General features: G+C 33.9%; 1 protein-coding gene across 3 annotated transcripts in view; it reads left to right on the top strand.

The window, feature by feature from the left end:
* The window catches only part of CHRM2 (cholinergic receptor muscarinic 2), a 211,592-nt gene extending 202,653 nt beyond the window's left edge, over window positions 1-8,939 (top strand). For all 3 annotated transcript variants that reach the window (XM_023504893.2, XM_003771646.3, XM_031939139.1), the window contains one exon: window positions 1,832-8,939. In XM_023504893.2, the coding sequence (XP_023360661.1) occupies window positions 1,880-3,283 (1,404 nt within the window). In that variant the 5' untranslated portion in view covers window positions 1,832-1,879 and the 3' untranslated portion in view covers window positions 3,284-8,939. The remainder of the gene's footprint in view (window positions 1-1,831) is intronic.
* Window positions 8,940-11,900: the final 2,961 nt, after the last annotated feature.

Consider the following 11,900-nt stretch of genomic DNA (forward strand, 5'->3'; position numbering starts at 1 on the left):
TCACATATTAGAATTGTTTCTAAAAGAAATTTTTCATCATTTTCTACACAGCATTAATGTTTCTATGTAAGTATTTTTATATAGCAATCCAGTGAAAATAAAACTAAACAATTATGTAAATTATTACTAAGCTTATCACATATTTTTGATATAGTTCCTTAAAAGGAATCACTCCTACTTCCTCTTATTATATCTCATTATTAGCCAGGTTCCCAACACTGGCATATACTCACTTTTAGACTAATTAAGACCCTTCAAAGAAGCAGAAACACAGCATGGTGAAGGAGAGAGAACATTGCACGTCAAAAAACATAAGATCTGGTCCTTGCTCTGTGTTTTACTAAGTATGTGACTTTGTTCAAGTTAATTAACTTTTCTAAGCTTCGGTTTCCAAACTTAACAAAACAGCATAAGAATAGCAGCTATTCCCACCTTCCAAGGTAACTTTGAGGATCAAATGTAATAATTGATGTAAAAGAGCTTTGAAAATTGTAAAGCATACTAACAGTGTTATTCTTTGCGCCTCCAACTTCTCCTCTGTAAAATGAGATGTTTGGACTGGATAATCTCCAAGGTCCCTCTAGCATTAGATTTCTATGATTCTAAGTTTAATTACAGCTTATGCATTAATCCCCAAAGAAAATTTCCAAAAACAAAACCTTTTAGATTAAAGGTTAACACGTGATTCAGTCAAAGGAAGTTTATGGTGATTAAATTTCAATGGCTCAGCAGGGTGTCCAGTCTATGGGTCATCTTTAAACACATTTCATTGTAATGAATTTTCAGATGAAAGTCAATTAAAACTGAATTATTATTACAACAGAATGCCAAGAATTATCTAGAAGAAAGGTATTATGGACCTATTCAGCAGAACTTAAAATTAATGGAAAGAATGCTACCATTATACTGCCTCATCTTTTATTACTGTCATCTTTTCATTTTTTTTTCATTTTATAAATCTCAAGATATCTAGGAAACTTTTCTCCTACTATTTGTCCCATTATTTTTTTTTCTGCTAAACTAGTGAGCAAGCTAACAGAGTGATCACAATGATCTTACTTTATTCAACTTCTGCAAGAGCTACCTTCATTTGATTTTTGTCTTCTATCTAGTATCAGTGATTTGGATCACTATTTCTTTATCTAGAACTATACTCATCTTCAACATTTGAGCCAATAATCCATAAGACTCAAAGAAACTTCTCTGCTATTTTTATTTCCCCTTAGCCTAGAATTTAATGCCCTTAATCTGCTTCCAAGTTCTTCTATATCCCAACCTATCAATCATATAAGCTTTATTCCCCCTTCACATATTTCCATTGTAGTTGTACTTGCCTGTTAGATGTCTTTCCTCTTTGTCTTTACTCAAGTGCTCCACCCTTCCTCTTTCTCAACTGTAACTCAGTTTTCCTAGTTTTATTAAAAGGCCATAATAAGCTCTACCCTCTACATAATATCTTTTCTGACCTCTACAAGTATGAGTACTTTCTCTCTTTTGAAACTATGTAGTATTATTTTGTATTTTTGAATGTTATATGCCCCTCTCCAATCTCCATGAAACAGAACATAAAGTAAGGCCTGTTCTGTTTTCATGTTTGAATTCTCAGCACCTATTACAAATTCTTATTAATAATGGGGTTAACTGAGTTGAATTGATGAATTGGCCATATTCTATATTAAAATCTTTCCCTTTTGTTTTATTTTATTGTATAGCAGATGTTGGGAGGTGAGGGAAAAGGCTAAGATGGGGAAAAGGGAAAGAAATCTTCTCTCCATAGAAATTAAAATCTCTTTTTCATGATATCTATTCTTTTTCCCTCATTTTCCTACAGGTTTAAATGGTCTATTAGGCACCTGGATCCTTACCAGAGAAACCCAAAATGAATAATTCAACAAGCCCTAACTCCACTAATGAAATGGTTCTGGCAAGTCCATACAAAACAGTAGAAGTGATATTCATTGTACTGGTAGCAGGATCACTCAGTTTGGTCACCACCATTGGAAACATCTTGGTCATGGTCTCCATTAAAGTCAATCGCCACCTCCAGACTGTTAACAACTATTTTTTGTTCAGCTTGGCCTGTGCTGACCTTATCATAGGAGCCTTCTCCATGAATTTATACACTCTCTACACTGTGATTGGCTACTGGCCCTTGGGGCCTGTGGTGTGTGACCTTTGGCTAGCCTTGGACTATGTTGTCAGCAATGCCTCTGTTATGAACCTACTCATCATCAGCTTTGACAGATACTTTTGTGTCACCAAACCACTAACCTATCCCGTCAAGAGGACCACCAAAATGGCAGGCATGATGATTGCAGCTGCCTGGGTTCTCTCCTTCGTACTGTGGGCACCTGCCATTCTCTTCTGGCAGTTCATTGTAGGGGTAAGGACTGTGAAGGACGGAGAATGCTACATTCAATTTTTCTCTAATGCTGCTGTCACATTTGGCACAGCCATTGCCGCCTTCTACTTGCCTGTGATCATCATGTCAGTCTTGTACTGGCACATATCCCGAGCCAGCAAGAGCAGGATCAAAAAGGACAAAAAAGAAACTGTGGCAAATCAGGATCCAGTCTCCCCTAGTCTTGTCCAAGGCAGAATTGTGAAGCCAAATAACAACAACATCCCCACCAATGATGATGGGCTGGAGCATAACAAAATCCAGAATGGCAAAGCCACTAGAGATGCAGTGACCGAAAACTGTATTCAAGGAGAGGAGAAAGAGAGTTCCAATGATTCCACCTCTGTCAGTGCTATGGCTTCTAATATTAAAGAAGATGATATAACCAGAGAGGAAAATACAGTTTCCACCTCCCAAGGTCATTCCAAAGAAGAAAATTCCAAGCTGACATGCATCAAAATTGTCACTAAGACTCAAAAAGGTGACTGCTGTGCTCCTACCAATACCACTGTAGAGATTGTTGGTCCTTCAGGACAGAGTGGGGATGATAAGCAGAATATTGTTGCCCGCAAGATTGTGAAGATGACTAAGCAACCGGCAAAAAAGAAACCTCCTCCTTCCAGAGAAAAGAAAGTGACCAGGACTATCTTGGCTATCCTATTGGCTTTCATCGTCACCTGGACCCCATACAATGTCATGGTGCTTATAAATACCTTCTGTGCAACCTGTGTTCCTAATACAGTATGGACAATTGGCTACTGGCTATGTTATATCAACAGCACCATCAATCCTGCTTGCTATGCTCTGTGCAATGCCACCTTCAAGAAAACCTTCAAACATCTACTAATGTGTAATTACAAGAACATAGGAGCCACAAGGTAAAAAGAATTGAAGATGAGAGAGGGAAACCAAGGGATTAGTCAAGAAGTTAGAAGGGGAAACTAGTTCCCAATTTTTAAAACTATGCCATAGCACTTTACATGATTAGTATGAAACGTACAATCAAGGAAAGCAGTGAAAGACATTCATAATAGGGCCTCTGCTTCCCACTTGCAGAATTGCATTTTAAAAAGTCTTTGCAATCCAAAAGCAATGAGGAAAGGGAAGGAGCCAACGGAAGACATGGATTTAAGACAATGTTCCCTGTTTCCTGATAGCATCACACAGAAGGGCTTTTGTGTCTATAATTTTGTCTGTTACTGTATAATAGCATTCAAATATCTTTTTAAATTTAATTTGGATTATTTGTTTCTGTGTGTCTGAAGATAATCTACAACATATAATGACTTTTATTGGAAATTAGACATTGAATATATAAATAATATATTCATAAGTAGAAAGGACAGACAATGGATAGTGATATCATATTGTACAGATGATCTTCAAAGAATCAAGCTGATACAGGGGCTTTGTCAGGGTCTTATATGGAAAACTGTAATGTAAAATATGCACATTTATCCATCCCAACATCTTTCACTTCTCCAAAAGGAAGCTAAAAAGGGAGGAAGCCAAAGTCTACTTTATATTGCGTGTCATCAGAGTACTGTGTTGCTTTACTCTCCCTTTGATTGTATCTTTATCCCAATAGGGAATGCCCCCACAAAGTTTTCATTGAGCTTAGCTACACAAGCATGGGCATGAATATGGGGGTTCCCTGCTGCTTACTGTACCTTTTGGACTCTCTTGAGGTAAGAGTCAATGGAACTTTAATTTTTTTGAACTCTTATGTGTAATATCTATATTGAGCTGAATTTCATCTCAATTAGCTTTTAATTAAAAAAAAAAACAAAAAACCTATCTAAGGCAGGATAGAGAATCAAAGCCATCTGCAAAATGAACAGTTTCATCAAATTAGTCACCAGGCAGTTTGGTTGGAAGACTCAAAAAGAGACCAGATCATTTTAGAAATGAGGAAATAGATAAGAAAAATTGAGGATAGAGAAGACTATTTCCAATAAAAATAAACATTCTGTTCAGGATCTGCCTGACATGAGAAATCTTAATCTATAAAAAGATGACTTCTTTGTTCATGTCACTCATGAAGAAGATTCCATTTCTTCCTAAACTATATTAACATGGTCACCGGAAATCTCTCCTGGATTTAAATCAAGAATAAATCATTTCTAAAGTCCTTCTTATCTGTTAATGCCTGAGAGCATATTAAATAAAATTGATATATCTATTCATTCAGTGAAAACACAGAGTGAGATAGATATTTTGATTCATCCCATAAGAATTGAAAAGAAAAATACAATTTCATTCTAGTCCCCTAGTATCATGTTAAACATCCACCAAATCATCAATTCCTTCTACATTGTTAGCTCAGCTACCCAATCCTTCGATTCAAACAATAACTATAATCTTTGTGTTGATAATATAGATTACAAACTAAGGACAAGGTAAACTCATAATAATTTAATAACTAAATGTAAGGTGGATTTTCCTATTTTATCTTCTCACTATGCTCATAGTTTCTAACAGAAACAAAGTCACAGCAGAAGGTTTATTGAACAGTTTCTGCACATAGGATCCCTCCCATTAAAATCGCTTGATGCTAATCCAAATATATTTACCTTTGTGCTGGCATTGTTAGTATACTATGACCTTAACCCCTAACTTTTTCCTCACTTCATATATGATAGTTTTTCAAACCAGACTTTGTAAGGATAGACTTTTAAATTGCAGAGGAGTTTCTATTTTAAGACATACACATGTACATTATATATATATATATATATATATATATATATGTAGTTGAATTTTGCTGAATTTATTTGAGTTCATCAAACAATGATAATCATAAGTCCTAATAGGATGATGGTGAATCATTTCTGTATAACAAAGGATACCCAGATGAAATACAAAGATTTACCTTTGAGACTATTGACTATATACACTAATCACTTTAAACTTATTTTTTAACAACAACAAAAAGCCGTCTCATGGCTTGTTCAAATTAAACTTTTCAAAGTAACTGCCTGTTTCATTGACATCAACTTTTTTTGAAATTAAAAAAAAATCAGTTTCATATGGGTCGATGCAAACATTTACTTAGTGTAGTTAACATTACCATGATGTTTCAAAGTCAAACTTTAATTCTCTGCTTCAGTTTATTCAAGATATGTATGTATATGTAATATACATTTATATATGAATAACTGATTAAAATTTTAAAATACACAAATGAACTAATAGATTGGACTTTATGATCAAATGAGAACAAAAAAACAGTTTTCTTGATTAATTGAAAAATGTGGGGAGTAGTTCTGCTTTCAAAAATTGTGCATGTAGGATTCTCGATACCTATTAAATATACTGACAACGCATATTGAATTCAGATGCTTTTTGATCCTCCTGCAGTGTGGTTCAGGAGAAAGATCACTGGATTGGCTAAAGGTTCCAGTTAAAAACATTGTTACTAATAAATACCTTTCATTTCTGTCACACTTTAGTTACATTACCTCATTTGTATCTTTTATAAACCTTTGAGATATGTAGTATATTATTATTATTCTCTATATATATCTGAGGAAATGAGATTTAGAGATATTGACTCACACATCACTTGGCTAGTAATATTAGAGGAAAGATCCAAAATCAAGTTTTTTTGGTTTTGAGTTCATTACTCTATCTAATATCCCACAATACATCTCCACATCTCTCCTCTGGATGACCTTGTAAAAAATCACTTATCATCTCTGGTTCAAAATGACGAAAATTTCTAAAGTCCCATGCAGTTCAAAATTTATATTTCTTAGATATTGTGTTGATATTTATGCCTTCTTGAGCTCAGGCAAAAAAGCCTTGCTATCAGGGAGATTACCAGGCATTTCATGAAAGAATTAGTGACAGATTGAGAATTTTCTCAAAATGTAGTCAGAAAAAAAGGTGAAGTTTAGATTGGAAACCATGAAAAATGGAGAGCTTTGGAGAGAAATATGAACAAGCTATCTGAAATATTTTATCTAATATATCTATTTGTAGCAATGTTTAAAAGTAGGAAGAGGGGAATCTACCATTTTCTAAACCACAATGAAAAAATTTCTTCTTGTTAAAGAAAACTCACCCTCACCTATTATCTTTAAGGGCTGCTACTCTACATTGAGTTCAATATATACATGAAAAATTGGTATGTTAGAAGTCCAGACCAAACCAGGCAAGGCAGATACCTTCTGATTATTTTAGCCTCTCTGAATTCCCATAGAGTCCACTAAGTTGATTAGTTCCAAGAACTAGAATATGATTTTCAATTTGGCAAGTATGAAGAAATGTTTCCAAAATATGAAGGAATCAGACTTTGTGTTTATACACATTGGATAATATGATGACTTAAAAATTATGAAGGAAATACATTTAAATGTTCAGAAATAGGAACTGAGTCATTGCCACAGAAAATGTTTGTCAGTGGATCCATTGTTTTCTGTCAGTTGCAGCTTTAGTTGTTTTTTTTTTTCTGAAAACAAAATGTATAGCCTATATTGAGAGCAATAGGAGTTGTTTCTTTTTACAAAGTTAATGATTCCTTTAATTCCTAATTGTCTCAGCTTCATAGCAATAACCTAATGAACTAAAGTGGGTTTTGTTTGGGGCATATGTAATGGGTGGCTTGAAGAGGGAACGTTCTCCTTCTAATTCCCACCCCACCCATATGTTTGGTTAAATCCTAGTTTTAAAAAGTTTAGCCATAGCCAGTCTCTAATTTGGCTGTTATTGAGAATACAAAGAAATGAATTTAACTCTGGGTCCTGTACAGTTTTGTTGTTTTTCATCAGCCATTTGTCTTTTTGTCAATCAAGATGTGTTATTGATATAATAGTTGAAACATAGAGACAAGAGTTCAAAATGATGGCCACATGTACAGGGCCATATATACAAAAGATTCCTCCAAAGAGACTCAGACTAACAAGTTTTCAATATAATTCATTCAATTCAGCTAATCTTTATCCTCTGCTTCAATAATCTTCCTTTCAGCAAGCATAGTACTAAAATTACAAATAGAGCAGGAAAGCACACAATTCTGGGTGAAATTGTGCAAAGTGTATTTTCAGCATGTACATATAATACTGGGCCTCTTAAATATGCTTATCTTAAAAGAGTGCACGCTACAGCATGAATTGTGTGCATAATTACTGTATCTTACTGGAATATGCTGTATGCATACCATTCCTACCCTACACATAAAGTAATAAAAATGTACAATAGATATACATATTACTGTATGCATATGAATATAATGTGTACACACAATTTTAATATGTAATATGGTCCATATTGCATAAAGAGATGTGTTGATCTGCTTTTTAAGTAGCTGGAATAGATTTTAATGTATCCATTATAAAAAAGAAATAGTATTTGTTTTTAAAGAAAGACAGTTCATTGAATAAGGCCAAAATTCTACAAATATTAAAATTGTTTTATAATCTGAGATAGCATGATATTGATTTTAAATATCTCTTAGAAAAAAATAATAAATCTTTACTGATCTAGACAAATATAATAGTGTTTTGTGCTTTTATGTCTTTCCCACCATAATGATCACCAATGTGAATATTACTGTTTACCATCTACTTCATTACTTGATCTCACATTTGATTATACAATGAGGAAATAAAACAAAACACTGAAAAAACATTTTAGCTCTTTTCCAAATAAATGATGATTGGGGAAGCAATGTGTTTATCCCAAGTGAAAAATGATCCAGTAGCAAATGGAAAGTTGTTTTCTTTTTTTCAGAAGTTCCCTACACATTTACACACACACTTAAAAAATAGAGCAACAAATATCAGAGGTATAAGGCAAAAGAATTCAATAAACCTACTTCTCCAAACTGGGCTAAATGGAGTGAGGGAGGCATTGGTGTCAGGTCTAAGTCTGGAATGCATTTGGCATTAGAGTTGACCCTTTGTGAAATTATGATATAGGAGATGTTATTCTTGGTATTCTCCAACCTTTCCTTCAGTATTTGTCTCCTATGTCTCCCACTGATCCAAACCCACTTTCCTTGAATCGTTGTCACTAAACTTTTTGCTTATCTAGGGTACAACAAATTCTTGCTGAGGTATTGGCCAATATAAAGCTTAAAATGTTCCTCACCTAAGGGCTACTTGTGTTTTAATGGGAAAAAAAACATAAAAACCAAAATACTATCAAGACTCAAAGGATTTGATTTCTAATGGCAGAAATTAGTCCCAGGAATGGCAGTGGGAGGGAAAAAAAGCTCAACTGATACTGCACAAGATACATGTCAAAATCATCTGGAATATTCTGTAGCATTGAAAAATTAAGTTGACAATCAACATGATAAAATGTCCAAGTCAAATTATCACCAGTTAGTTGGTTTGATAGTGAATGATAGACTAATAATGGGGAGAAAAGAGAGGATATGATCTGCTCTTCCATTCTTCTATTCCCATAATTGTTTATGGGACTCCAATAGTTTAAAAATAGGAAGAAAGAAAGAAGGGAAGAAAGAAAGAAAAGAAGGAAAAAAGAGAGAGAGAAGGAGGGAGGAAAGGAAGGAAGAAGGAAGGAAAGAAGGAAGATAGGAAGGAGGGAGAGAAGGAGGGAAATTGGAAGGAAGGACAGAAGGAAGGAAAGAAGGAAGGAAGGAAGGAAGGAAGGAAAGAAGGAAGGAAGGAAGGAAAGAAGGAAGGAAGGAAGGAAAGAAGGAAGGAAAGAAGGAAAGAAGGAAGGAAGGAAGGAAGGAAGGAAGGAAGAAGGAAGGAAGGAAGGAAGGAAGGAAGGAAGGAAGGGAGGAAGAAGGGAGGGAGGGAGGGAGGAGGAAGGAAGGAAGGAAGGAAGGAAGGAAGGAGGGAGGGAGGGAGGAAGGAAGGAAGGAAGGAAGAAAATTAATTCCTGTATATGGTCCTATACTCTATGTGGCACATTAGCTGTGTTGTATCATTAGATTTTGAGTCAGATGATCTAGATTTGAATTCAGTGTCCCGCACTTAATAGTGATGTTACTTGGAGAAAATCATTTAATCTCCCCAAATATTAATTTCTGTCTTTGTATGTAAAAAATAGAGACAATGCAACTAATAATACTTACTTTACAGTGACATTGCAAGGGAGACATTGTGAATCTCTCTTCCAGTTGAATTCCACACATTACTGATAAAATGATGCTTCACAATGAATAGATAAAATAACTTATGATGAGATTCAAGGTTATTAGTATATGTTATTTTTCATTGATTTGACTTGTTTTTCATTGAAATGTGTCTATTGTTTAAATGTTCTACCTGAGCAAGCAGTGTTATCTTTGAAGAGAATAAAATAAGCAGTTGACTACTCCTGAGGAAGAACTATCTATAGAGGATGCACCTAATTGTATTCTCTCCTGTTTCATGATATGGTAACATGATCATTTTTTTACAAATGAGTTTGCAAGAAACAGTCACTGATAAAGTATGACATGCATTTATTGACCTTTTAGTAGCCCTGTCTTCTGCCTAAATAAATACACATATGCAAGAGAATAAGTCAGGAAGTTAAAAAAAAATAAAAGATCCATAGATCCTAGAAAGCATTTATAAGTATGTATTACATACTTACAAATATATCTATCATTCACATATTACATCAGCTTTGAAGATATTTTGCACTAAGAACATAGAAGATGTGAAATAAAACTCTATTTAAAATTCCAATCAAAAACTTCCTCAGTTGCAAAACCATTCTCAAGAAAGCTCTCTATGGTCTAATATTTGAAGAAACATCATGATCTTAGTATTTTGGGGAAAATTTATAGACCTCACAAAACAAATTTAAAATGTGCTTATTTCTAAATTAAGTTTATCAACACACAAGGATATTTTCCATTTTAAGGATTTTCAACCCCCAGAGTAAAGTCTCCCCCACCATTATTCATATTTCAAGACCTCATGAATACAAAGTACCTATATCTAAAAAGGAAACAAGGAATATCTTTTATATCTATATACGCAAGGAGTAGCACCATCATAGAATGAATAAATGCCCAGACTTATGATTAGGAAGAATATCTATGACATTACAGAATTACAAAAACAGTCTCAAAGTTATTCTAACCAGTAGCTAATAATAATTCCCCATTTCATGGTGATCAAGGTTTGTTTTCCAGTCATTTTTCTTGAAAAGATTTGAAACAAACTATTCCATTTTGAATCAGATCTAATTTGTAGGAAGCTTTTCCTGACATTAAAAAAATAAATTTGCATCCAGCTACTAATGTTGCCTAATTGTTCCTTTAATAATTTTGCCAGGCATAGGATATAAATGGTCTTGAGTATACATACTTCATTATAGTTTCTTTTTTTCTAATCCTTCAAAATCTATTTTACACTATAGAATTATTAGATATTTTTAACAGTGCTGCAGGCTTAACTTCTACCATATGTTTTTAGTACCTAAGGATGTAATTCAACTGGAGTAGTTGATCTGAACTTATCAAGAGTTCTTCAACTCCTCAATGTAACCATGTGGTTTCTGTTAATATCTCTTAATCTTGAGTATAAATTCATTCTTACACTAGCTAACTAAGAGCAAATATAAAACCAATGACATGAAGTGGTACTTGTGTGGAACACATACAATACTTAACTGCAGACCTTTTTTAGGAACATGCTATTCATTACAGCAAAGATTACTGTCAGCTGACAGTATGTCATCAGTACAAACAATGCTAGAGTGGGGGTGAGAAGGATAGAAACCTTATACTTCATACCCTATTGATGTGTGACCAGTGGAATTTTGTTTTGTATAAAATATGACATTCATTTTATCAACAAGAATAAACAATAAGAAGATGGAAGAAAAAGATGATGATTTATCAGAGCATTATTTTCTAAAGCAATCTCAAGAATCCTTTAGGGCTAATGATGAATGGCTGTGTGGGAAAAGATAGATGAACTATCAGTGGTGTCTGCTGCTGAGTGCTTAACCTAAATCTTAAATAAGAAAAACTCCATGTGGACTAGACTATAGCAAATAGGGAAACCAATCAAATTTGTCCTCCTATTTTAAAAAATGTGCTTTTGGTAATCAATCAATTATTTGTAAATCAATCAACATATGTTTTCCTTTCTTGGAAACTCACCATTGCTTATTGCTGCAAAATGAGAAATTGAAAGATGCTCATATAAAGTCCAGGAAAGAAAGGGAATGTAGAAAATGCAATGATTACTCATTAGCAGCATTGCAAAATGTTTTGCAAAGCATAGTTCTGAGTGTGTGTTATTCTTAGTGTGTATAGAATAGACAAGACACTTGCCCTCAGACATTTACATTTCAAGGAAGAAAAAGATATTCACAAGAGAGGAAAAGCATTAGAATCTTTGGGAAATTGTTTTTTAATGATTCAATGAAAATAAAGTAAAATTTTCAGTCAACAAAGAATGTTCAATTTCTCTTCGTGCAAACAAAAATGAAAATATAATCAGGAATCTTTCACTTCTTTCTCACTCAAATTATTCAAGCCTATGTCTTTTCTTCATTGTTCTCTAATATCTTTTCCAAA

Source organism: Sarcophilus harrisii, chromosome 5 (genome assembly GCF_902635505.1).
Source record: "Sarcophilus harrisii chromosome 5, mSarHar1.11, whole genome shotgun sequence".
In the NCBI taxonomy this organism is placed as follows: domain Eukaryota; kingdom Metazoa; phylum Chordata; class Mammalia; order Dasyuromorphia; family Dasyuridae; genus Sarcophilus; species Sarcophilus harrisii.